Source organism: Gopherus flavomarginatus, chromosome 5 (assembly GCF_025201925.1).
Source record: "Gopherus flavomarginatus isolate rGopFla2 chromosome 5, rGopFla2.mat.asm, whole genome shotgun sequence".
Classification (NCBI taxonomy): Eukaryota; Metazoa; Chordata; order Testudines; family Testudinidae; genus Gopherus; species Gopherus flavomarginatus.
The window spans coordinates 154,752,228-154,779,123 of NC_066621.1; the positions used below are offsets into that span (position 1 = coordinate 154,752,228).

Sequence of the window (26,896 nt, forward strand, 5' to 3'; positions counted from 1 at the left end):
TGAGATGGCCAAAACCCAAACTTTTTGCCTCCTTCCTTACTGTGCTGTGGAGGGATGATTATGTCCTAGCCGGGTGCCTTATTCCTGAATTTGCATGCTTATCAGATAAAGAAGAGCTTAATCTGAGGAAAAGCCTGAGGAGTATGGATGTATACTTCCCTTTGCTTTTGAATGAAAAGGTTCTAATTGAAACTGGAAAATCTTCCATCTCTGATTTACATCACAGGATGGCCCACAAAGTTGGGCAGAGAAATGGTGTCGGTGACTTTTTTCAAAATGTAGGATCCTGAAGTCTTCAAAATACAAATCTGATCATCCAAAGCATGTTTATCTTTTTAAAACAGGAGCTGTGAGTGGCTATTGTTTGGACTCCCTGTTGGCTTTTAGTGGTGGTGCTTTATCATTGAAAGCAGCTGTAAATTGTGTTGCAGTTTAGAGGCTTGCTCAGTTTTGGGGATCTTTGTTCTGGCTGTTTGCATCAATGAGTCAACCCTTCAGCAAACACATGCCATCCCCTCATCACTCCCCTCCCTCTGCCCCCCTGCCCCCTCCACCCCCCCAAAATCTGATGTTAACATTGGTGCTAAGGATCACTTGAACATGTGCAGGATAGAATAAGTGCAGTGTGAGCTTCTGATCGTCATTTTTAATTAGCAATATATTCGGACCGAGAACAAAGGTCTGTCTCACTGAAGCAGATGGTAGGGTGGGAGAGGTTGCTACGTTATTATAGAGAGAGGCCGCAGCGAGCAAACTGCACGGGCTGCAGATGCTTACATGAGTTCTGAGCTGGAAGCTAGTGATCATTGAAAACCTGAGCCATCTGCTCTTCAGCCCAGCAAAGCATGTGTCTGTCAAAATAATACATTCCTAAAATCTCTGCCTTCTGCACACCGGCTCAGTAATGTGTGTGTGACCCACATCCAGCTGTAGAACAATCACGCCCACTACAACAATGCCTCGCGTGACATTGAGATGCACGGTCCACAGCACTGATGGAAGTCTCTCTTTGTCTTCCTGAAATAGGCTGGCTGCCTTCTGTGGCAGCCATTTTGGGTGTTGCTTGACCTCTGACCTCTGGTACCCCTGCCTCACAATGAAGCTCTTGTCAAGCATTCAGTCTGGTAACGAGTCTGTGTGCGTAGAGGGTCCTGCCAGCTGATGCAGCAGCAGCCCAGTACAATAGAGCCCCCGATGCTGGGCAGCAGAGGAAAGCGCCTGCAGATAAAGCGAATTATCGCAGCAGTCAGGCTAACAGGGCCATTCGGCCTTCAGTGTCTGCGACAATTGATTATCAGCATAGAGCAGGGATGACAGGTGTTCAGCTCACCATTCAGCCTCTCTGAACTGTCTGGATTTATGAAATTACCTGGTGCTTCTCCATCGAGTGCTTAAAAGTTTCAGTGGCTTCAGTTCAGCTCTTGCTTTAAAAAATAAAAAATAAAATGTTATGCTACGTGTATGTAAACCCTTCACAACCAGGCTCAGAGAGATTTCTCCTCCTCACCCCATCCCGCTTCAAAATCCAGTTCACATTAACAAATCACGCCTCCCACCAACAGGGAGTTCAGGGAGGATGCTGGGAAATACGCTTGAAGGCTGCGTCTATCTCTGGAGCCCTAGAGGCTATTCTTTGGCCATATATTGTCGACTGCAGGAGTATGCTCCGTTTTCCACTTCCACAAACACAAGTTGTGGCCATTTGCTCCCCTGGCTCCTGCTTTCTGTATATTTTTTTTTCTTAGAGGTCACTGGAGGTAAACTAGGAATCCAGCCAACCTAATTCTTTAATGCCATTGCTGAGCGGAGCAGGGGAATAGTATTCATTGAGGCTAAGCGGCATAAATTCAGGCCATTCGTCCTGTGTTTGAATCCTAGTCTGTCAGTATATTTGCCAGAAGTGTAAATTTCATACTGTGGGTTGTTTGCAAACTTTTCAATTTTTTGTGCTGGTGTGATTGTCACATGGTGTGTGTGTGCGTGTGTGTCAGTGTGTGCGTTCGGCAGCGGGCAGGAGGTGCTGGGAGGAGGGGGCGGAGCGGGGGCAAGAAGAGGCAGGGCAAGGGTGGGGCCTTTGGGGAAGGGGCAGAGTGGGGCAAGGCCTCGTGGCGGAGCACACACCTGGACTGAAGAAAGTTGGCACCTGTGTGAGCAGCTCTTGCTTGCTGCTCAGTGACGTCCCATTGAGGCTATAGAAGCTGCCTTGCTGCCGTTTGACTCTTTAAGCACATTGGAGGATATTCTGGCGGTTCATTCGCCACACCCATTTCTATTTTCCATGGGGGTCCTTGCTAGGGAAGCATGAATTTCCCCCACTCCAGACTGCTCTGCTGCTGGTGTTCGCTCCTGTACCAATCATGCAGAAAGGCAGTGGTGGGCATGCAAATTGTGTGCTGTTACGAGCTGGTATCGTGTGGTTTACCAGATGATGAAACAGAAGCAAGAAGCCATGCTAAAAAAGTGCAGTGACCTAATCCAGTTTCCATGGTAACATTGTAGATTAATGGCTTTTAGCTGTAATCTGAACGAGACGTATTAAACTTTTATATTGCGATTTAGAGCCTCTTTTTGTGTCCTTGGTGACTTTGACTCTAAATCCATCAGTCACATGCGTATACTTCCATGTGCTTCTTTTTAACTGCCGAAAAGTAACCTCTGCTAATACTGCCGTTAGAATGAGAGCTGATATAGCCGGCCTTTGTGTGTGCTGAGTACATAAGCAATGAAATGCCCTGTCAGTTGATTAGAGGCAACAGTATCTAGGGCTGGCTGTGCAGTGCTTGGTAAATCATTTAAATAATGAATGTGGAATATAGAACTGTGGAAGTAACTTGGCCATGGATACTTGGGTTCTGACTGCCATGTTCTAGGGAATCGTACCAGGATGGCTGCCTGGTGGAGGATATGCAAACAGCCCAGTGCTCAGACTGCCTCGCCAGCACTTCCTCCCTTTCTGAAGGAGATCGCAATGACGAGTTCCTAGTTTTGTTTTCCCCCCACGCACACACGTTGCACTCTGCTGACCCACGCTTACCCTAGCTGTGGGAAGGGCATTTCGTAGGGAGCTGGCTGCTGCCGTAGGCAGGGCAGAGAGTACATCGGTGACTTGCTTTGTCTTTCACATCTTCAGTAAATATTCTAGTTTAGGTAAGGAGGAGCTTGTTGTTTAGGTTTCCTGTCCTACAGCAGCTGTTTGGTGGTTTCCTTTCCCAATGTGGGGCAGGTTCAGTGAGCAGAGGCTGACCTGTCCCACCCATGTCACAATGGATAAGGTAAAGAACAGTTTAAGCCTCTTTGTTGCATGTTTTGTGAGCAGATGTCCTGATCATACGTGTATGAGGGTAGCAGTTCACAGCCCCAGGGATATTTGGGATATTTGCCTAGGATTTCAGCAAGATGCTCTACAAGAGGCTATCCATTCAGAAGCTAAAGCTAGTGTGTTGTACGACCACCTGTTTGCCATGTGGTTCGTTACAAAGTCCACTGCCTGCAAATATGTTTTTTCTAGGTTCCACCTCCCGTCAGTGCTCTGCTCTCTTTCCCCGAACAGTCTCTAACCTGTCACAGCTGGAAGCAGTGCCTAGAGTAGGATTTTAAAGGTGAGCTAGCACTTCTGAAAGGCTGTTGTGAACAAACCCACGCTGCCTTAATTCAATCAATTTAGCGCATTTTCAAGCCTGGGGGAGCCAGGATTTGAACTTGGTTTGGATAGAGGCGGTATAAAAGGGTGCAGAGCAGCTTTCTTGTACCTTATCTTGACACTGAAAATCTGCTGCTTGTGCTGTGTGGACTGGTAGCAGGACAGGGGGTTCCATACCTGGTACCTGGCGGTGTGCAAGATGTAGCTGTTTCAGGTACCTGCTGTTGATGAGATCATAGTGTGTAGTTTGCTAGTCGTTCTTGTCATCTTTGGGTTGTCATATAGGCAGAGCAGAAGAGAGATGGCTGGTGCTGTTCCAGAATTGCAAAGATGGTCCAAAACCTAGAAATCTAGGCACATACCCTTCCTTAAATCTTCCTTCACATCCACATGCTCCCATCACAAAGTCAGATCTGTTCTGCTTAATTGAGCCCCTTTCAAAATAAATCTTTTTTTTCCTTCCTCCTAACTGAACTGGTTTAACCAGACTCTGCTCTAGCCTGGTATCTTCAGATCTGATTTTTGCGATAACTACACTTACTGCAAAAGTGATTTTATTTTGAGATGCCCCTGGCAAACCCTCACCTAAATACCTTAGAATAGATGCACTGCTATCAGTGGACTTCATCAAAAAGGCTTGGATTGACAGCTTGGCCCTGGAGGCTGTGGAGATGAAAGTATCTCGGCATTCTTGGAATTCTGTAGCTCATCTGATGATGACCAGAGTCCTTTTTATACCTGTGCTGCCTTTGAAGAATAATAACTTGTGGAACCTATTTTTTTCTTAGCACTGGAAAACCCAGGACAGCGAGGAATATGAAGCAGAAGGTAAGAACAAGCAGAAGCACTTCCTTTTATTTTTGTAAAGTTAAGGAGGGGGAATGGAGGAGAATAAGAAAGTTAAACAATGGCAATTTCTTGGTAAGAATTTCTGATTCACATCTAATCTAGTTGTAAGCAGAACTCTCGGCATCTTGCCCTGGGGAATGTTCATGGGGCAGTGCTCAGCAAGGCAGAGCCCAGGAACCGGCTGCAAGTGTCTGAGGCTAAAAACCACATGGACCAGAGGAGGTTCCTGGCTCACTCTCACTGGGGATGTGAGATCCCTGTGTGCTGGAACCTGTTCCTCTGAAAGCTTGAAAATATTGGTTTTGTGCTTCCGGGAAGCCCGTGCCTGTTCCTAGGGCCTGTGCAGAAGTGATAGGTTCAGGCTGCTGGAGAAAGGTCTTTAGATGCTCTTGCAGTGGAACATGGCTGATGAGTCTCTACTTTTGTAATGGTGACCAGCTAACACAAACAGGTAGACTGCAGGGCTTCAGTTTTCTATTGTAGCACATTGAGGTGGAAACCTGCCTCAAGGCTGGGGTGAGACGAAAAGCTGGGCCCGGGAGAGGCGGCTGCCTGAGCCCCACCCTGGAGGCGAGTGGCCCTGGATCATCTTCAATCCTGCTTCTTCTCCCAAAGGATTCTTAGCTTCCTGCATTCCAGTTCCCAGGGGGTGCGGGGGTTCCCTCTCACTTGCTGCCTTCACCCATTCTCATTCTTCTGTCCCAAGCAGACCTCTCTCCAGTTCTTGTTCATCTCCCTCTTCTCCCGCTTTGTCTTTCCTACCCCATTCCCTTGTTTCTCCTCCTCCCCACTTAGCAGGTCCCCGTGTTTTGGGATGGCCGGCTGCTTGGGGCTCCTGTGCTGTGAGTTCTGGGGGAGGAACTATGTACCAACACACATCAAGCCTCTTGCTGCGTAGCGAGGTTCACTGGGCTACAGCAGTGCAGACCCACTGCCATAGATGCTGCTAGTACAGTCCCTTCTCCTGGCTTTCCCCCAACAGTGGGAATGCTGATAGCATTAGATGGAGTTGCACTCCTTGGCCACTAGATGTCAACGTGAGTCACAGAATTAAGTGACTTCCTTCTACCTTGGCTAGAGTGTGGGGTGACCAGATGTCCCGATTTTATAGGGACAGTCCCGATTTGTGGGTCTTTTTCTTAGGCTCCTATTACCCCCACCCTGTCCCGATTTTTCACACTTGCTGTCTGGTCACCCTACTAGACTTTAAACTGTTCCCTTAAGGTTTTGTTGTGTGTGTCTTATCACTTGTCCTAAACGCACCAACCAAAACATAGGGAGTGATGATCCCAGTCCAAAGAGTAGGAGGAGACATGGAAGTTCAATGCCCAAGGTTATACAGGAGGTCAGTGGGAGACCCAGGGATGAAACTGGTCTCCTGACACCCAGTACAGTACCCGGCCCACTAGAGCACACTGTCTTCACAGACTGTGGAGCACCGTTCGCGAGCAGTGATTGCAGGAGGCTGGTCAGTCACAGAAAGATCCTGAAGACTCTCTGCTTTGATTTGAGAGATGGCGAAACATTTCCCACTTACTTTGGAAATACCAGTTTCTTCCCCCAGAGAGTGTGTCTGTGTGTAAGAGGGAGAGTTCAGGCTGGCGTGGGGAATTGCAACAAAGAGTCTTCTAACCCTTTCAAGTAACCCTCTAAACGTTAACATTTTTCGGCTGTATAGTATTGCACTGAATTTATTTGCTTGGAGGAAGGGATTCAAGTGGAGGTTGCTGGTGACAGAGAATTGTTTGAATGTGTCTTGATCAAAACATTGGCTTAATGGCATATTTAAGCTTCAGATGGTTTTGGGATGGGGGGGTTCTGAACGTCTTGCCATAGGAGCATGGCCAGGGCTGTAGGACTCCCTAGCGATAACCAGGTCTGGCCCTAGTGGCCAACACACAACTGTTGAGAGTAGAACTCTGGCAGACATTACACGACTCTGCAAAAGTTCCAGCTTGTGTGGAATGCAGCTGACCCCTTCCTCCTCCGTCTAGGCTGCAGTGAGCATGTCCAGCCTGCGCTCTTGTCCCTCCGCGGGCCCCCAGCCTGCACTCACTGCCAGCTGAAGGCCTTGGTCCCAGTTTCCAAAGCTCCTCGTGGTTCAGGTCCCAGCTGAGTTACAGACTACAGGTCATTCTGGGAGCATGAGGGGAGTTGCCTTCCCCTTGGATTGTGCAGGTCCCAAAGCCCATGATGGAGCATAAGAGTTAAACATGCTGCAAGATCTTCCCTTTGGAGTCCCTCCTTCGGCCAGCTGACACAGCAACCTCCTCCCCCCCAATGAGAAACGCTGCCCCAGGCAGAGCCCCTGCAGCCAGGGATGAAGCACAGCAGAAGATCCCATGAAGTTCACCAAGGAAGAAGGAGGTGCCCAGATGCTGTGGTGATGGGCACCATTACAAGCCCCGAAGGTAGATAACTTGCTAGTGCTGGCAAACAACCAGCTGAAGGTGTTGGGTAACATAACTATGCTGGCACATAGTGTTAGCTTCAGATTTGTTCTCTATTATAAAATCCTCCAGAGTTTCTCGCAATGGTGTTTTGTATCCTTTTATTTCTCCTTTTAATAATGTCAAACTAACTGCACTTGTTTCAGGCCAGTTGAGATTTTGGAATCCAGATGACTTGAATGCATCACAGACTGCATCGTCCCCTCCCCAGGACTGGATAGAAGAGAAGCTACAGGAGGTTTGTGAGAATCTAGGGATCACCAGAGATGGCCACTTGAACAGGAAAAAGCTTATCTCCGTTTGTGAGCAGTATGGGCTGCAGACTGTCGATGGCAAGGTAATGATCTCAGAGGCAGAGCAGAGGTGTCTCCTTTCAGAGGAAAGCTGGGGTGGTACAAAGGACCGTCAAGGCTTTTCCATAAGAAATGTCTCCTCACTTTTACCAGGAAAATGACTCGCTTTTCTCTGAAAAATGCCTAGGATACATTTAATTGTCCATTTTAAAGAGATAGGTGGTGACTTGCAAAACAGGATCCAAACCCAGTTGATAGCTTCCTAATGAGCGTAACGGTTTTGAGTCAACAAGTGTTCGATCCTGTCTTTATAAAAAGATAGTAACAGCCCTAACTAATGATGGTTTCTCCAGTAAAATGGGATCTAAACTGTGATTACAAACCAGAAAGTAAACGGCAGGTCTGTATCCAGGGTATCCGTAGTGTGGTCCAGGGGTTAATGGAGTTTATCCGCTTCTTGGTTGGGGAATACGGAGTTAACTCGCTTCGGATCACTTTGTGTATAGCAGAGAGTGCCAAAAATGCTTTTTAATGGCACTTCTCACGTTCACCCTGATGTCATCCTAGCCTAAACACAATTCAAAATAAGGGACTCTCTGCACCCCCTTAATGCCTACTATGTCACTGCCCCATCTGGAGCACCAGAAAGGTTAGTTTGCCCACTTTTTTTTTTTTAACCACTACACCACTGCGTGGTATTAAACTGCCTCATCAGGCACTAGAGTGCTTGCCAAGAAGTCAACAGACACTTGCTCTGAGCTCCATTTGCAAATGCCCTGGGGCAATATTTCAAAACTAAATTTGACGTGAATTTTTTTGTGTTACTGGGACACTCTCATGTCAGTTTAGGATTCACAGGTTTGTAAACAGTAGCTTTTCTACACCCCCAAATAACAACTTAAATGATTTTTTTTCATGATGTTTGTATTTTAATGGGATAATATTCATTTGCAGTGTTTGCAACACAAACATTGCAGCGTCCTTCTGTCATTGGGGAGCTAGGAATTGAAAGGGACTAGAAACGGATGAGATTCTTTCATAGTCAAAGCAGAGTGTAGCGCAGAAAGTTAATGAACTGCACGTTTTAAACACTTTCCATATTAAAAATTAAGGGGTTTTGAAAACCAGGCTGCCTTGTGGTAGTAAATGGTATTTATTTTAATCTGGCACTATCCCTCGGTTCAGCTGCTACTCCGCAAGCTGGTGTTGTTTCAGCACATCATTTGCTCTAAAACTCTTGTGCCAGAAGGCTTTGGGAGCATAGAATTATATAATATGAGGGTTGGAAGGGACCTCAGGAGATCATCTAGTTCAGCCCCCTGCTCAGAGCAGGACCAACCCCGAGTAATGGAGAAAACATTTTCTAGAAGATAGTTCTTTGAATATACTACCCCTCGAGACACTGAAATTCTTTAAACCGTGTTTTGAGAGGGGAGAACAGCTTAAAATGTTGCAGGGGAAAAATGCGCTGGTACACAGGCTTCAGTGTAGTTGTATTTGGTATTTCTGTGACTCAGCCACTGTTCACAATACAGTAATTGCCATTTCATTTATTATTATTATTAATCTGGTATACTGAGTAATTTGTTTGGTTTGCTCCTTAAATGACATTTGCACAAAAGACTTAAAAAACAAAATTCTACCAGTTTATGCTGAGCTGTAAAAGTGTGTCTCATGTTGATGCAGCTGAGAGGTGCTCCATGTGTATAAAGGACGTTGACTGTATTTTATTGCTTTCAGGTGCTTGAAGAGGTGTTCCATAATCTTGAACAAGATGGCACAATGAGCATAGAGGACTTTTTCTATGGCTTATTTAAAAAAGGAAAATCTCTTACGCCATCAGCTTCTACCCCATACAGACAACTCAAACGGCACCTCTCCATGCAGGTGAGAAGCACTAGGACAGTATTTCTCTGGAAAATAGCATCATTCGACTAAAATGCTAGACAGTTTTTAATGGCAGCTAGTCCCGGATGGTGGGGAGACTAGATAATGTAGTAATAAGAGAAGTGTTCAGGTAGATGTCGCTGCCTGATTCTGCTGATAGGCCTTCTTGATCTCTAACCTGATTCTCTGACGCCACATTAGACTAGGACCCTGATCCAGAGTCCTTTAAAGTCAGCCGGAGCCCTTCAGTGGAGATTGAGTCATGCCCCACGTGCTTTTATTTCTCCATGCAGGCACCTGATTGCTGCTGGTGGACCCCCAGGTGTTACCAGACTAATATTGCATTGGTCTAAGAACTGGGGACCAAAGCGGTCACTGTTTCAAGTTCCATGTTATCTCTACACAAAAGAGAACACGTTATTTTGGGGAAAGGGTCTCCCTAGGCATTGGTTATCTGACTCCAGAAAGTCAGCAGGAATGTCACAGGCCAAGCTGGGGTTGGTTAAAACGACTGCTGCATCTGGCTTTGCTTGTGCCCATCGTGAATACAAAGGTCATCTTTGTGTACGCTGTAAAGAGGAGTAAACTGCTTTGGTGTGGGGGAACAGGATAAGCCACTGCCAGGTCACTTCTTATGGAAGTACTTGTATGCTCCTGATACCACGGTGTAAAGTTGGAAAAAAAATTTGTTGGTCCAGAGTGATCAGGTGAAAGCCTGCACCACCAGGCAACTGTTCCACTGAAACGTCATGTGGTCTGTGGGGAGGAAGGGCCAGCAAAGGCAAATGTGCGAGTGGATTCCTGAGGCACCCGTTCTGGGGGGAGCAACAAAACATTCAAAACCAAAATTGCCCATAGTTGTGTAATTACAACAGGGTAAAACTCTTATCAGCCTGAGAACCTATCTTGCTACAGTAGAATTTTTCCTCCTTTATTTTACACTAGAAACTTAACAGCAAGGGCCTGGTTAGACTGGGGTTTCAATGGGTTAAATGGAATTACTCTTGAGCTACATCAGTGCAGTTGAGAGAAGATTCATGTCCTTACGGCAATTCAGTTTATAAGCCGCCTTCTTTTGGCAGCAGTAGGAAATGTCCAGTGTTGCCCTTAGCTGGTCTTTGCAGAACCCCATCTCTCCTCTCTTCTAGTCCTTCGATGAAAGTGGGAGACGCACCACTGCCCTGTCCGCGATGACTAGTACGATTGGGTTCAGAGTCTTCTCCAGCCTCGATGACGGGCTGGGCTATGCCTCTGTGGAGCGAGTACTTGACACGTGGCACGAAGAGGGAATCGAGAATGGCCATGAAATCCTCACGGTAATTGGGTAGATCCTCAGTCACCTGGTTTTGATTTTGGACACTGCTGCTTCTGGATCTGCCCTTTTAATCTAAAATGATGCAGTGCTGGGAACAACAGGGATGTTGATATCCATGGTAACTTCCTAAGGCTTAGAGAAATGAGAAGTGACAAATCCCACGGAGTGAACGGGTTTTAAGGTGACACAAAGGGCAGCTTTCCATCCTTCCTGAAGCAGGCCACCTATACTTCCAGGGGTCGGTGTAATGATTTAGATGTCTAAATACCAGATTGCGCCAGCAAACCAAATACTCCAGCGTCAGAATGCTCTAAATTGTTGCACATAACAAAATGGAGAGCAACATTTGAGATCCTGGCTCATGTTGGGTGTTCCATATCCAGAGGATAAAAATGTTCATATCCATTGCAAAACAGATGTGCTCACCCTGCAGCAAACTGCTTCCCAGGCTACCTTTTCAAAAGCTGTGGACAAGCTAAAGGAGAATTTCCTGTACTTGTTCTTGGCACCTGATTCTATGACACGGGATACACTGTAAGAATTTTCGCCTGTCTGTCAGTCAATGTTACACTGAGTTTGAGCATTGCTGGCTGCTATAAACACTTGCACCAAAACTCTATCAGCCCTAGGCAAGGAAATTCAGTTTGGGCTCAAGCCAAGTCCTAGTCCTAAAACTTCAGTTGTTTTCTTTTTAGCCAGACTGGCATTTGAGAAATGTAGCTCCTTAATTTCTCTTTCATTTGCTGCTTGATTACTTTAGATTTTAGCTTTTTTCCTATCTGGTTTTATTAGCATTAACGTGTGATTTCTGTCACCTTTACACACAGTGTTTTTTATCATTTTAAGTATGGTAAAATACTTCAGTTAAAATAAAGTGTAACTGGAGGCCCATCAAAGGCTTCCACCATTGTAATTACTAGCAATGGGCTTTGTGATCTAATTAAGGTGAGGTTTTTATTATTAAATACACAAGTTAATTGAAGCTAAGGGGTCATGCACAAATTAACCTACCTCTCTAGTTACCTTTATTGCGAGACTTTTTTTAATGTTTGGGAAGATCATTTTCAATCATCCATCTTGCCGCATTTAAATTAAAAACAAATGCAGTTTAGCTGAGACCTACAGTAAACAGACAAATGCATCTGCCACTTCTCTCGTGTGTGCACTTGATTGACTGTGTGTCTAACTGGAAATTGTGCCTCTCTCCTTTCCCTTTGCCACAGCATGGATTTAATTTTGGGAGGGAGATGAGGCTACATTTCTGTATCCCTGCGGAGCTGCCATTCAGAACAGATTCACCACCAAGCGCAGGCCACTTCTAGGCTTCTCCAGCTTTCTGTTGTCACCTTCATTTTAAGCTTCTACAGGAGAAGGGAAGTTTGCCCCGTTTGTGCTGACTTGTTGCTTTTTTACAGGCCTTGGATTTTAGCCTGGATGGGAAGGTCAACCTGACGGAGCTGACTCTGGCCTTAGAAAATGAGCTCCTGATAACCAAGAATGGAACCCATCAGGCTGCCTTGGCCAGCTTCAAAATGGAGATCAGACATTTACTGTAAGTTGGCAGGGTTTCACTCTCCATCGGAGCTCCCTTGTGTCCTAGTTACGTGGCCGGGCAGGAGTTTAGATACTGTTTGCTTATTCCACAATTCAGAGAACATCTCCCTAAAACGGTGTGAAAACTTGTACCTCTTGACAAAATACCCTCTGGTGCTTCACATCACCTCCGAATTTCTCATTAGCCTGAGTATTTCGAGTCTGAGAAGCGACATACCTCAGTGGAAGCAAAGCTTCACAGGAAAGCACGCTCAGACGTCCGAAAAAACAAAACCACAAGAGAGGATTTTCTTGAGCATCTCTTGCTTGTTCCTAAAGGGCTGGAAACAGTAACAGCCAAGGAACATCAATAGTTATGGCCCTTGTGCCAGGGCCGACTCTAGGTTTTCTGCTGCCCCAAGCAGCAAAAAAAAAAAAAAAAAAAAAAACAGCCGCGGCAGCCTAATTGCACTGTTCCAATCTTTGGCGGCAATTCAGTGGCGCGTCCTTCGCGCCAAGAGGAACTGAGGGACCCATCGCCTAATTGCTGCAGAAGACCTGGACGTGCCGCCCCAATAGTGGCTGGAGGGCTGCCCCTTAGTATTGGCTGCCCCAAACGCCAGCTTCTTTAGCTGGTGCCTGGAGCCGGCCCTGCCTTGTGCTGCGGACGATGAGATTTGATGCCTGCTGCCTTGAATGCTTCTGACTAGCTATGGTTCTCCAGTGTTACGTGGGTTTGTCATGCAGTGCAAGCACACAGGATGTACAAAACTGACACTTTCTCAGGGTGCTCAGAACCATGAGACACCTTGTTACCCTTCTACCTCAGCGAAAGAGATTTGCTCGTGCTGAACTGGGGGCAGCTCCCTGTCACTCTGGTCTGTTAGCCGCCTCCGACAAACTTCTCTGGACTCTGCCAGCCTCTCCTTTGCCAGACAGGTAACACTTGCTGCACTCCAAATCCTGAGCCCCTGGAAGATTGTTTCCCTGGAGTCAGGGGTGCTGGAACAATTTGTATAATGAGGGTGCTGTGAGCCTCTGAACCAACTGTAAACCATGTTTATAATAGAATTCACTTCAAGCCAGGGGGTGCTGCAGCACCCCTAGTTCCAGCACCTATGCCTGGAATATCCAGCCCTGGTACTGGACACTCAAAGAAACTTACCATGCTCATTATCTCCAAAGAGGCAGGGTACAACCCAGCTTGTTTGATTCAGCTAAGAGTTCACACTTTGCTTAATATTACAGTGCTGAGGTATACTTATGATAAAACAAAGACAAGTTTATTAACAAACATGGAATTTTTTTAAGTGACACGGAGTAAAGGTAGGGGACGCAGGACTGGTTACATATAAAACAAAAATGTAATATGCTTCTAAGAGTCTAAACATAACTTTAGCAGACTACAATCCTTTGTCTCAAACGGTTTCTTTCTCAGAGTCCTTTGCAGAGCTTGCTGATTTTCAGTTAAATTAGGAGCCAGGTTTTTCATGTATCACTCCCTTCCACCAGGAGTGTTCCTCATGAAATGCATCAGAAAAATATCTTTTTGCTTCTCTTTCCCCAAACACAAGACAACTCCCTGTGGCTTTAGTCTCTGGTGCCTTCCCAGGCTGATTTCACATCCCCCAGTCAACCTGGCTCTTCCTGTTGACTTACCTGCAAATCTATCTCCCCTTGTTGTGCTTAATTTACCTCAGAGGCCTAGGCAGACGGATCACACATTTCTTTGTTGGGGAAAAACTTGTTTATCATCCCTGCCTGGTTACCTAGTTTAAACATATTTTTAGCACATAGACACAACTCCTTGCATGACACCCATACATCCATCTCTCAATGCTTGTGATGACCAGCATTCTACGAGCTTTTATTTGATACCTTTACAAGACATTCTTTATGGATAAATACCACGACAGCAATGTGGCAGGTATAGTGAGTTTGTCAGGCCTGATGGGAGCTGCGTTTACGTGATAGTCATCCCTTTGCCAGTGCTTGGAGGGTCACATCTTTTCACTACATTGCCATTCGGGTTTGTCTTGGAAGAGATTTTGAATATAAAAGACCCAGAGGAAAGAACGTTCTCCAGCAAAGCACTGAGGGGTAAGCTCTCGTCTGTACACTTCAACCGCTCTACTTTACCTCCACTCCGGGATGAGACTTGCCAGGAGAGATGGAACAAATTGAAAACTGAGCTCCCGTAAGGAGCTGTCCAATGTAGTCAATCCAACAGAGACCAAGTAATAAAAACAAATCCAGTTGACCGGTGGGTACAGCACAAGAGTGAGGTGACAGAGGTAATCAAAACAGTGAAAACTAAAGAATGGGACAGAAGGTGGCCTGGCCCAGTGGTACAGCTCCACCAGTGCAGGAAATTAAATTACTCCAAAGCAGTTCCTAGGCTCGTCTGTCTTGGCCAGGAAGAGTTGAGGCAACAATGCACTTGTGCCCACTCTGATGAAGAACTAGAACTGATGAGACAAGTGCATCTGATCTTTCACCAAGAGGAAGGTAGCTACGACTTGGAGGGATGTATAGCAGGGGAGAAAATGGGATATTCCTCAGGCCTCGAGATGTGTGAGTGACTTGTTTGGGTGCTGGGGAGCCAGGGAAGGGCGTATAATCCAGGATTCCTTCCTTTCGATAGGGAGCGAGTTGACCAAGTGGTGAGAGAAAAAGAGAAGCTGCGCTCAGATTTGGAAAAAGCTGAAAAACTGAAATCTCTCATGGCCTCGGAAGTTGACGACCACCATGCTACCATAGAGCGCCGGAATGAATACAACCTCAGGTATGGCAACCCACCTGCATTTCCGCCTTCGCTGCCGTGAAGGGGGCTGGAGTGATCGGAGAGCACAGGACTCTCCCTTTTGTTTGGTCGTTGCAAGTTTATACAGTATTGGTTGTACATAAAAATGAAATAATTGTTTTGCTGCATGTGTGGGGCTCTAAAGAAAACTTCAGGCTGAAGAATGCATGTTTGTGCGCATGCATGCCTTCTGAGGGGCTCAGGGGGCTTATCCAAATTGATCTTACCACCCATTTCTACAGTACCAAAGGTCTTCAAACTCTTTGCAACTCAGTTCCATCTGTACAGTTCCCTCTTTTTTGGGCATCAGGGTCCTCACACCTGATTTTCGTGCTCTCATTTTGCCTTCCTGATTAGGTGGCAGGAAGTGTTACATTTTGTTTTCCACAAATATAATTTGTTGAACTCTACCTTTAAGATTTGGATTGGCGAGACAGAAATCCAGTTTAATCCTAAAAACAGAGCGGCTTATGCAGAACATCACCTGGGATGTGCATGTCGCTCAGCATTGTACAGTACGGCCGGTGGGTGGGTGTGCTACTGATCTGTGCATCTCTGCTTTCTCTCCCTTGAGTCTTTTTTTCTCATGTAGGAGTTGTTGGTGTAAGACCCAACTGCTTCTGTGTGACTGTTCCTACCCGACTTGCTTTTAAACGGTGTTTGCTCATTCTTCTTACCATCCTCTCTTGTGGTAATAGGAAGCTGGATGAGGAGTACAAAGAACGCACTGTAACTTTAAAGAACGAACTCCGGAAGGAGCGAGAGCTGATCCTGCAGCAGGCTGGCAAACAGCGATTGGAGCTGGAGCGGGAGATTGAGAAGGTGAAAACGGAAGAGAACTATGTCCGCGATCGGCTCACCCTTTCCCTAAAGGTAACAAATATCTGGCTGAAATTGCAGAACTTTCTCCATTAATTCAGCCCTCCTTACGAGAATCAGTGACTGTGTATATTGGGCTGGATGAAATTACCTTTAGCAGCATGATTTGTATAGGTGTAGGCTCGCTTGGGTAGGCTGTTGCCTAGATGTCATAAGGGTCCCAGACTCTGCAGCTGTGATATGCAGCATGTACATGTCCTGTCAACCCAGACACCAGATGGGCTATTCTTACTCCTGAGGGCATTCGGGCCGAAAAATTAAAAATGGTGCGCCAGAAAATAAAAATTCTGCCAATTTTATTTGTCAAATGTAGCAGGATCCAAATGTGAAGGGGCTTAGCATGACGGGATCCAAGTGTGGGTTGAGAGGGTTCTCTGTGGGGCAAGCTGGATGCAGGTAGCTCAATGGGGGATCTGGGTATGGGGATCTGGATGCACAGGGGCTTGTTGGGTGGTGTTTCTGGGTGCAGTGGTAATGGGACTCTGCAAGGTGGTTGGGGCTCAGTGGGGGGGCCTGGGTGTGGGCGGGATAGAGCTTGGCGGAGGCTCTGGGTGTGGGGTGGGGATCCAGATGCGAGTGGCTCATCGAGTTGGTCCAGGTGCAGGGGGAGTGGGGCTCATTGGGGTAGGGGGCATTCTGAGTGCGGGAGTGTGAGGCTCAGTGGGAGGGTGTGGTTATGAGGGTTGGACAGATAAGGGAGCAGCTCCCTGTACAGCGATCCCCCCCCCCCTGCAGCTGAGGAGCGATGGGTGCAGGAAGTGGGGAGAGAAGTGGGCTGCAGAGCTTCCTGCAGCTGGGGAGAAATCTCCGGGTAGGTCTGACCCGGCCCCAGATGCCGTGCAGGGGAAGAGGAAGTCCTGTCCTCCCCAGCCCAGTTGGGATTAGCAACTGAGCCTGGCACAGGGTAGGAGCCACCAGCCTGGTCTTCCCCAGTCCTGTCCCCTGCCCACAGTGATTTACCTCTGTCTGCTGCCTTGGGCACCTGAAACACATGGCTGGGGAGGGTCGCATGACCGCTCTTGTGGGTTCCCTTTGCTTCCCCATCAGAAAATCATTTTTCTGCAGGGAAGCAAAGAAATCTGCAGGGGACATAAATTCTGTGCATGTGCAGTGGTGCAGAATTCCCCCAGGAGTAAATTCTGCTTGATTAGCTGTCTGTTTTGTCATCTGGCCATCAGCTAGCAGGGGAAACATCTTACTGCTAAGGTCTTGACATATTAAAATACAGCTTTGAAACCCCCATAAACCTATTCTCCAATTGGATCTGTATTCTCAAAACAGTCTGACTGCAGGGTTGTGTTTTTTGAGCTGGGGCCATTAGTATTTAGGCCCCAGATTCAGGTTCCTTTCCAAAATGTTTTTAGAAATAGCAAACTCATAAATGATCTAGTTTTAGTCTGAATGCAATTGGATCAGGCAACTCTTCACTCTCAAACTTCATGGTTAGTTTATTTCTGCCCAGTTGAAAAAACAAACTAAGGTGAGCAGGCTGTACGTAAACAAGCTCTGGGGGTGGGGAAGGAGGGCCTTTAAAGATATTGCTGATGTCAATCCCCTCATCTGCCTGGAAAGTTGTCATCTCCTCCTTAGGCAGCTGTTGGCCAGATGCATGCAGGGAATACTAGGGAGAAGAGCTTCAAGACAGAACTAGGGATTGCTCTTCACTTTATACGCTGCTTGCAGATTCAGGCCTTCCTGTTCGTGACTTTGGTGTGACAAGAGGAGTCTTCCATTTTTTACCAGCAGACAAATTCACACTTCATGTTCGTAACTGACATTTGTACCAGTATCTGTCAGAAGCCAGGCTTGGACCTACTTCTAGGCAAGACAAATGTACCTTCTGACCTGATTGACCGTGGACTTTCTTGGGTATCAGTGTTCAGAAAGTTTTTTTTAAAACAAACAAAAATAGGCCAGAACTTTACGATCACCTCTCCTTTAGGAAAGCAGCCGTTTAGAGAGCGAGCTGTTGGAGACTGGACAGAAGCTGACAGAGTATGAGAGCCTGACAAGCAAACTGCAAAGGAACTTGGAAAACGTCTTGGCCGAGAAGGTGAGCCTCCCTTCCTTCCATTGTGCCTTTCTAATAGAAAGCAAATTCCTAAAGGGTGGCTGGCTGGTGCTGATTTAACCGCTACCAGGAGACCTTCGCTGTGAACCTGACCACAGTGGACCTTGGTTACTCTGACAACTGTGTCTGAGTGTTTAATGCAGGTTATATTTTCCTAAATTATCAGTAAATGACTTACTATTTCATGTAGTACCCTAAAGTGGGTGAAGCATTTTCCAAATCCCAGAGGAGACTGTCTCTTTTCTGCAGAGCTGGTTTTCTTTGGTCCCAGTCACAGAAAGGGAGTCACATAGACACACCTACATGGATCCTTGTCTGAGATCCTGCCTTAAATAAAGACACGACATTAGGAGCCCTTGCACTCTTAAATCTGAGCTAAAAATTGGGGAGAACAAATTAGCTGGGTTATAATAACCTGCACTGTAATTTAGGATTGGATCCTCTTTTGGTCATTTAACATTTGTCAATGTTCTTAAAAGATGTAACAGTGTAGAATTTTCTGTGCCTCTAATCCAGTAAACGATTCCTACATTTAAACAGATTACCCTTTCAGGATGGTTACTTCTATAGTTGCATTATATATTATTGGCTAAAAATAAAAATACCCACTGGAACCGAAGTTAGTTAGTGAAATGAGAATGCGGGACTGTGAAATAACAGCTAGTCTGTTGCCTAGGAAATTGTTTTGCTCTCTTGCTGTCTGTCCCTTCTAACAGTATTTTCTATATAAATAAATAAAACACAGCCTGATTGGAATGCTTGGGAATTGGGGCCTGGCCTTGAATTCTGCACCAGGATTATTCACAGTGGAGGATTAACTAGATTGTTTTCATGTTGCGTTGTAGTTCGGCGACCTTGATCCCAGCAGTGCCGAGTTTTTCCTGCAGGAGGAGAGATTGGTACAAATGAAAAACGAGTATGAACAGCAGTGCAGGGTGAGTGAATCAAAGGGTTGGGAGACACCAACTTCAGTACTGGATCTCAGTTCTGTACTTAACGCATCATTCTTCTAGGAATCGAGAGCCATGTCTAAGATGCAGGTGAGTTTGCTATTCTATGAACGAAATACACCTCTACCCCGATATAACGCTGTCTTCGGGAACCAAAAAATCTTACCGCGTTAAGTGAAACTGCATGATATCGGACTTGCTCTGGCCTCAACCATTTCCATTATTAATAGTCAGCAAACATGCTTGGCCCCACCCCCTATCCGACCTCCACCTACTTCCCGCCCCCTGACTGACCCCTCAGAACCCCCGACCCATGCACCCCCCTGCTCCTTGTCCCCGGGCTGCGCCCTCCAGAGACCATCACCCCCAGGACTCCCACGCCCTATCCAATGCCCCTGTTCCCAGTGCCCTGACTGCCCCGCTCCCAGAATCTCTGAACCATCCAACCCCTCCTGCCCCCTAAGACACTCGGCCCCTTATCCAACTCCTCAGCCCCGGCCCGGCACCCTTAACACGCACTCAAAGCAGCGTGTTGGAGCCTGACATGCTGATCCGCCGGAGCACGCAGCCCTGCCCCCCAGGCCACTGCTTTATCACATTCTATCGGAATTCGTGTTATATCAGGTCGCATTATATTGGGGTAGAGGTATAATGCCCCCCCTTGTTAGACCAATGCAAGGCTTTTGACCTAAAAGCCCCTCGTTTAGCTGTTGCTTTTTAAGGAAAATAACCATGACAAAGCGGAGTACCTTGATTGATAATTAAGATTGGGATATGAAGCCTTTTGTGTTAGCCAGTCCTAATACAGTTCCAGGCAAAAGTTACCTTCTGGCTGTTGGCCTTTGGAACAAGTTGGGTCTCACATTGTGAAACTCGCTACCACCTTCGGCTGCCCAAGAGACAAGCCAAAGAACAGTTGCATGTAAAGAAAGCATTTTTTGCCTGAAATCTTATGCATTTAAACCAGGGTGGATGAAAATAGTTTTTTTTAAATAAAAAAAATCAGTTTTCTTAAAATTTAAATAAATGATGATTACAGAAAAAGAAATCTGAAATTAAATTTGAACTTGACAACTCACGCTAAGACCTAAACATATTCGAATCTACTGAAATCATTTAAATTAAACTGCACCAAAAAACAATACTAAGCCGTACACATGGGCTGCCAACCTGTAAAGAAAGTGAACTCACTGAACTGGTGGATGTCCCTGGCTAACACCTGGAACCAGAGTTTTTTGAAGTGCTAAGCTAGCTTTTGATGGCAGCAGCCTCTTCTGCAGGTGCAGAGAGAATATTTTCTTCATTTCAGTTAACTAGTTCAGTTCATTGAGAACCACTGAGCTAGTCAGACTATGGGCTGGGACCCCAAAGTGGGTCCAGACGCCATTTTAATGGGGCTGCCAGGGCTAGCATTAGACTTGCTGGGACCCAGGTCTGAAGCTGAAGCCCAAGCTCCATCCCTATCCGGGGTGGTGGGGCTCGGGCTGCAGCCCTCTCTCCCTGCACCCAGGGACATGTAATAACTTTTTTTGTCAGAAGTGGGTTGCGGTGCAATGAAGTTTGAGAACCCCTGAGCTCATTCCAAGTTGAGAAACCTATTGGGAGTTAAAGCAGGAAAGCTTGTTTTTTTGGGTTGTGTTTTTTTTGCTTCCAATATGTGAATAAGTAGGTGTGAGAGGATGAGATCTATTTGTTCTAAAATCTTGAAAGACATGGCCAGAAACAATCCATTCAATTCACTAACTACAGATAAAATTACTACTTTTGTTTAATAAATCAGTTAGTTTTAAATGCAAAACATGTTTTGATCAATTTTCCTTATGTATCCAACATATTTAATTTTTAAAATGCCATTTTTGTGCATTTTAATTGATTTTAAATCTGCATTCAAATAGAGCTGGAATACTAGATGACTGTTTTCCTGCAATCCACACATTGCAGGAAAAACAATCATCTAGTAAATAAGAGATGCATCATTGATCATTTTCTAACATAATAAAAAATATAAAATTTAAGAATGATTTAAAAGTAAGTTATGCTACACAACTGCTTAAATAAAAGTTTCTAGATCTGGTATATCCTCCTGGTTAGTGTGACAGACCCAGGCCAGTTGGGTATAGCAGAAGGCAGATATACTGGCCACCGGATTAATAGTTTTCTGTTCCCTGACTGACCAGAGCAGGGGCTCCTCCAGGCTAATGAGAACACCTGACTCTAAGACCCTGCTGATACTATAAAAAGGGCTCACTCCAGTCAGGCAGGGGACAGCCAGGGAGCCAGAGGAGAGGAAGTGCGGCTGAAGGGCTGGTTAATGAAGACACCCCCAAACCATGGTTAAAGGAGCCCTAAGGTAAGGGTGAAGAAGGGAGAAGCAGGAGAGCTGTGGGGAAGTGGCCCAGGGAAATGTAGCAACTCTGGCAGTGAAAGGTTGGCTGCCAACAACTGCTACCATTAGGGTCCCTGGGCCGGAACCCAGAGTAGAGGGCGGGCCCGGGTTCCCCCCAACCCACCACTACAGGAACATCTCCTCGGAGGGGAAGTCAGGCCCCTGTCAGGACAGGAGGCTAAACTGTTCTGAAATAAGCCCCCACGGACAACAGACTGTGGGAGTTCTCTCACCAACCTCTTTGCTGGCCTCAGTAGACTGTAACCCTGGCTCTAGAAAGAAAAGGGCTACGTGGAGGGTCACAGTGAGCCACTGAGGCTAGCATAAACCGCCTAGAAGCGCAGGACCCACAGGAGCAAAGTCAGAGCTCTGCCACATTATCAAAAGGAAGAGCCAAATGTAACAAAAAGGGTATGTTCAGTTGTTGTTTTACTGATTACCAACCAATCAGACTCAACGTTTCCTTAGGTAAATGAAGTACAAATGCAAAACACAATTAAAATTAAATCACGGTTTTCTGCTTGCTGATTTAAATCATGATTTACAACGCTGTGATTTAAATCAACCCACCCTGATTCAAAATTCTTGTAATTTGTGTCCCCAAAATATCTACTCTAATTTTATCCACTTTCTAAGGACTGCTGTGGCTGCAAATATTCAAAGCAGAATGGATGAGCTTTCTTGTTTCACACGGAATGCCCTGGTTTTAGGTGACATTTAATCCACAGCAGTACTGTCACTCTGCTGCCATTCTGGGATTCCACCAATTTGGGAGCTAAAGCCAAAAACCCTGTAGAACTAGGTACATTCATACCTGCTTTCTTTCAGATGGTGTCTGCAGGCCAAATATTTGCCTCTCCATGTTCTTATGGGAATATGCAGCCCGCTACTTTGAAGGACTGTCAGCTCTGAAGGTGTTGGGGAGGAGGTTGGGGGAGTGAAATGTCAGGGTTCATTTCATGGACATTTTCCAAATGCACAGGAATTAGTGTACATGCATACTAGCTCAGGTACTCATTTGCCCCAATAAACGCTAATGCCATGTGCTCAGTGTGTTTGTATGTGGCACAGAGCCAGGATATCCTGTTGGCCACTGGGCAAAAGTAATAGATGGTAAATGAATTAATGTGCAGTGAGGGCATCACCGCCTGTAACTTTCATATCCAGGTCACAGCAGAAGGGTGGTTCCCCTGTGAGTGATTGCAGATATTTCACGGTTACATTTGAAAGGTTCCTACATTGTATTCTGGGTAACAACCAATGAGAAACAGGCCAAAATGTAGGGTATGAAAGCTTCATATGTTTCCTACACAAAGTGTACATTCAGTATGAATGTGCTGATAACTTCGAGGTGTGTGTTTACTCACTGAGCTATCTGTGTGTGTTGGAACTTGGAAGAGGACAGCCATGGGTCTTGCAGATGGGAGGATAATTAGTGCTGTTCTTAGGCTACTCCAAGATTTTTGGCAAGTCAGAGTGGTTTATTTTACGAGATTGAATGTCCTGTCATGTTGCAATATATCTGTTTCCGTGACTTGCTCTATTTCATTCTGGTGTGTTTTTACTCAGGAGATGCAAGACCAGATCGATGAACTCCAGTCTGAGCTGGAAGAGTATCGTACTCAAGGCAGAATATTTAGGCCTTCTTTGGAAAGCTCGCTGCATGAGGAGTTTGACATGAAAAATGGGGGAAGTGGTGGTGTGGAGCCTGATCAAGGTAAAGGATATTTCCTCTAGGTTTGTTTTGGAGTAGGCTCTTCTGCTGTATTCTAGTGGAGGGATTATAGGGATCTCTCGGCTCTGGAACTTTTTGTGACAAGATGGATTAAATGGGAGTTATGCCAGAACTAGGCACAACTTGAAACTTACTAACATAAGGAAATCCCAGACAATCAAACACTTGGAGCAGTCCCCGCGCTAGAAATATCAGCAGTCGTAGTAGGGCAGGACATTCCCACAACACCAAGTCAACTGTTAATTCGTTTATGAAATCTAAAAGCCAGATAATGTTTATACACTTGCTCTAAGCACGTCTAAAAGCCGAAATAATAAGCTATTGCAACACACAGCATGAGCATTTGATCAGAATACTCACAGAAGGACTGAACCCAGAGGTACTCAAACCCGTGTGGGCGGGTCCAACCTGGTCAGGCAGGTACTAGTAAAGAACCCTTTAAGAGCTCAGTGTTTTATACAGACAAGTGATGTTTGCCAGTTGCTATCTTTAGTTAAGAACCAGTCTGGGGGAGTTTGAGGTTGACCCCTTTGCCGGCTTTGAGCAGACAAGATTTTATGGCTTGGCCTCCCTCTTTGGGATGACATTGGTGTGTTAGGGGTCACTCCTGGGGCAACACAGAACAATGTTTTCTTTATTATGCAAACTAGAGGATGCCATTCCTGGTGATCAGAGGCTTCTCTTTCTTATCAGTCACATTTTAAGTGCAGCATTTTTATAACTGATCTTGCCACTTACATTTTTCTCCCTGTATTTTCAAAGCCTTCCTATGGCTGCTAAAACCCATTTATTTTCCTTAATCTACAAAACACGTATATTTTCCTTCACTAAACTAAAGCAACTTTTTTGGTACCTATCTAATCCTGCACCATCACGACCACCATCCCAGCAAAGCAATATGAGAACAGGCAGATGATGATGGGCCATTTCTTTTAGCTCTGGTCTACACTAAGGGGGGATCAATCTAAGTTACACGACTTCAGCTACATGAATAATGTAGCTGAAGTTGATGTACTTAGATCGACTTACCATAGTGTCTTCACTGCAGTGAGTCGACTCTGCCACTCCCCCGTTGACTCTGCCTGCACCTCTTGCGGTGCTGGAGTACAGGAGTTGACGGGAAAGCACTGAGGGATCGATTTATCGCATCTAGACTACATGCAATAAATCGATCCCTGCTGGATTGATCACTGCCCGCTGATCCGGCCGGTAGTGAAGACATATTCTTAGTGTGGTGCAGCTGCTCCACACCAAGCTGCCAGCCGAGCCAGGTCCCAGAGCTGACCTATCTGGTCCAGGGAAAATTGCCCCATTGCAAGGTGGAACCTCTGGTGACATGAAGCTGGCATAGAGATTTCAGCTGTACTGGTGGAGAGGGAATGGCTCCAGTACTCGTATGCAGCAATGATTCTTGGCTATGGCTTCAGCTGGCAGAAGTCAAAGATGTCTGAGGGCTGTTCAGATTGCCACTGGGTGATGACACGTGTGCCCAGTGACTCCAGGATAGGGAGACTGTAGAGGTGAGCTTAATGCAGGGTTTACAACACCTCCATCCTCCCCTTCCACCCAAATCTGCCCTGTGGGCAGTTCAGTGAGAGCCCGGGAGTGGGGCCGCCATTCTGATATTTAACCTCAGGGAAAGTGTTGCCACTGGAGAGCAGTCAGTCACTGTGTTAAGCATTAAGACTAAAATGAAAGCTTGACGTTGCTTTGCCCCAGGTGCCTTGGGATGGTTTGAGCCTGAGCTGGGCTGTTACAGAATCCTGCTGTTGTAACTGACATCCTTGAGTTTCAATAAATCCAGGAGAGTAGGTGGTGAGGTGCTTTGCTTGAACATCTGGTCACTTGGGGCTTCAAGAAAACACATGCGTTGTTTTTTTTGTTTTGTTGGGTTTTTTTAGGGCTTGGCTCTGAAGATTGCAATCCACTAAATATGAGCATAGAAGCAGAAATGGTCATTGAACGAATGAAGGAACAACACCACAAGGAGCTGCAGCATCTGAAACAGGAGCTCAAAGACACAGTAAGCTATCTTCATACTCAAATAAAGCCTCGGAAATTCCCTCATCCCTTTCATGGTTCCTTTGGAAGGGGCGTGGCTTTGGCTGTTCCTTTTCTTGCTGCCATTTGACCTGCAACCGCCAGTGGTTGGCCTCTTACCTCTCTCCTTCGTCCAGCACAAGTGCAGCGCTCACCCTCTGTGGTTGGGAGGGCAGGACACCTCATGAGGCTGTAGTGTAACAGCCATCTACCAGCAAGTAAAAAATAGTAACGCCTTCCTGCTGTACACTTGGACTCTTGGTCTGTAGAGCACAGGAAACTCAAATGGTGCCTCCAAATTAGTCACCTGAGTAGTTGGAGCAATTGGAACAATTGTTAATTTGAACAATTGTTAATTTGGATAGAAAGTTGATAAAAGTGAAGTTTAAGCAGCCTGGCGATGTTAAACTGTGGCCCAGGCTGCGGTAGTGTGGGGGCTTTCAGACTATCTCCTTATCCCACCTTCCCAGCTGAAAATAATCCTAATTTGCATCCATTCATGACTACAGTACAACTATAAAAGGGAGTCTCAGCGCTTGTCTACGTTACCTGCTGGATCGATGGGCAGCGATTGATCCAGTGGGGGTCGATTATCGCATCTAGCATACATGCGATAAATTGACCGCTGAGCACTCTCCCATCGACTCCGGTACTCCACCATGGTGAAAGGCGCGGGCGGAGTCAACGGGAGAGCATCAGCTATCGACTTATCACAGTGAAGACACCGTGGTAAGAAGATCTAAGTACGCTGACTTCAGCTACATTGTTTACATAGCTGAAGTTGCGTATCTTAGATCGATTCCCTTCCCTCCGAGTGTAGACCAGGCTTCAGACACGGTGGGTTTGTAATTTAAGAAAACTGACCCCCACAATTGGGGATAGGAAGCATGGAGGGGAGAGAGACAATAGTTTGCTGCTTCTGGAAATCAGTTTTTCCTTGAAGAGCAGATCTCTTTTCTTTTGCATGGCTTAATATATTTACTTTCTTGGTGACTCAACAATGAAAAGCTTAACTGAAGGATTTTGAAAGTGTGGCTGACTAAAGTTAAATCAGGACCACAAACTCTGGTCTAGACCTTCCCTTCCTGACTCATAAAAATCAGTTGAGACCCTGCACATGGTCTACGCTTTCTTTTGTTGGTTTCCCAGTAACATGTAACATGAATTTCATTTGTATATGTGTAAATATTATCCTTGCCACATTAAGAAATCGAGCTGACTGCTCTAGCATTCCTATTCTGTTTCTGTGGGGAAAGGCCGTTTAAGATACCAGTGTGCAAATGAGAATATTGCTCCTCTGTAAGCTGGAAAATAAAGCACTGCATTTTTCTTTTAACACAGATGAGCCATTATGAAAAACTAGTTGAGATGAAGGCCCACTGTGAAAAGGAGCAAGAAAACATGGCTAAGAAATACAATGAAGAGAGGCAAACCATGGAAAAGCAAATAAGTGCCCTTAAAACCCAAATTGAAGCACTCCAGGGAGAGACAGCGATGCTCAGAGAGGAACGAGAAAGGATTGAGTGTAAACGTAACGAGGAGAGAAATGACTTACAGATGAGCTTTGATAAGGAAAAGGCTAATCTCCAAGAACTGCTGAAGCTAGGACATGAGGAAGAGCTCCGGGTTAAGCTGGAGCAGGTACAAGAGAGCTTTAACCGAGAGCGGGAGGAGCTGGTTCAGAGCGGTATTTGGATGGAAGAAAAGATGAGAGCTCTGGTGCAGACCCTGCAAGAAGAAAAGGGGGAGGTAGAACGTGGTTTCCATGAGCAGCTGAAAAGCCTGACAGAAAAGCATGCTGTTGAGATGGAAGAGCTGCAACACAAATTGCTGGAAGAACACCAACAGGAACTCCAAGAAGAAAGGTGAGACAGCACTGCTTGGGCTATCTGCTAGGCAGCTTTGCTGAGTCTGAACTAGTTCAGAAGTTATTCCTGATCTTTAATCTGTTTTGACTCTTCTTTAAAGTTCTAATAGTATAAACTATACTAGAAGAACTGTTTTTATTGTTATATGTGAATCTGTTGGTACCCAAAAGCCTTTTCTTCTGTTTTTTACACTGGAT

The 26,896-nt window shown here is 45.9% G+C and overlaps 1 protein-coding gene across 7 annotated transcripts in view; it reads left to right on the plus strand.

The window, feature by feature from the left end:
• The window catches only part of NIN (ninein), a 114,770-nt gene that overhangs the window by 47,308 nt on the left and 40,566 nt on the right, over nt 1-26,896 (plus strand). For all 7 annotated transcript variants that reach the window (XM_050954589.1, XM_050954585.1, XM_050954588.1 and 4 more), the window contains exons 6-17: nt 4,429-4,468; nt 7,086-7,276; nt 8,973-9,119; nt 10,268-10,435; nt 11,850-11,986; nt 14,612-14,752; nt 15,469-15,643; nt 17,592-17,702; nt 18,566-18,655; nt 22,626-22,773; nt 24,693-24,814; nt 26,173-26,696. In XM_050954589.1, the coding sequence (XP_050810546.1) occupies nt 4,429-4,468; nt 7,086-7,276; nt 8,973-9,119; nt 10,268-10,435; nt 11,850-11,986; nt 14,612-14,752; nt 15,469-15,643; nt 17,592-17,702; nt 18,566-18,655; nt 22,626-22,773; nt 24,693-24,814; nt 26,173-26,696 (1,994 nt within the window). The remainder of the gene's footprint in view (nt 1-4,428; nt 4,469-7,085; nt 7,277-8,972; nt 9,120-10,267; nt 10,436-11,849; nt 11,987-14,611; nt 14,753-15,468; nt 15,644-17,591; nt 17,703-18,565; nt 18,656-22,625; nt 22,774-24,692; nt 24,815-26,172; nt 26,697-26,896) is intronic.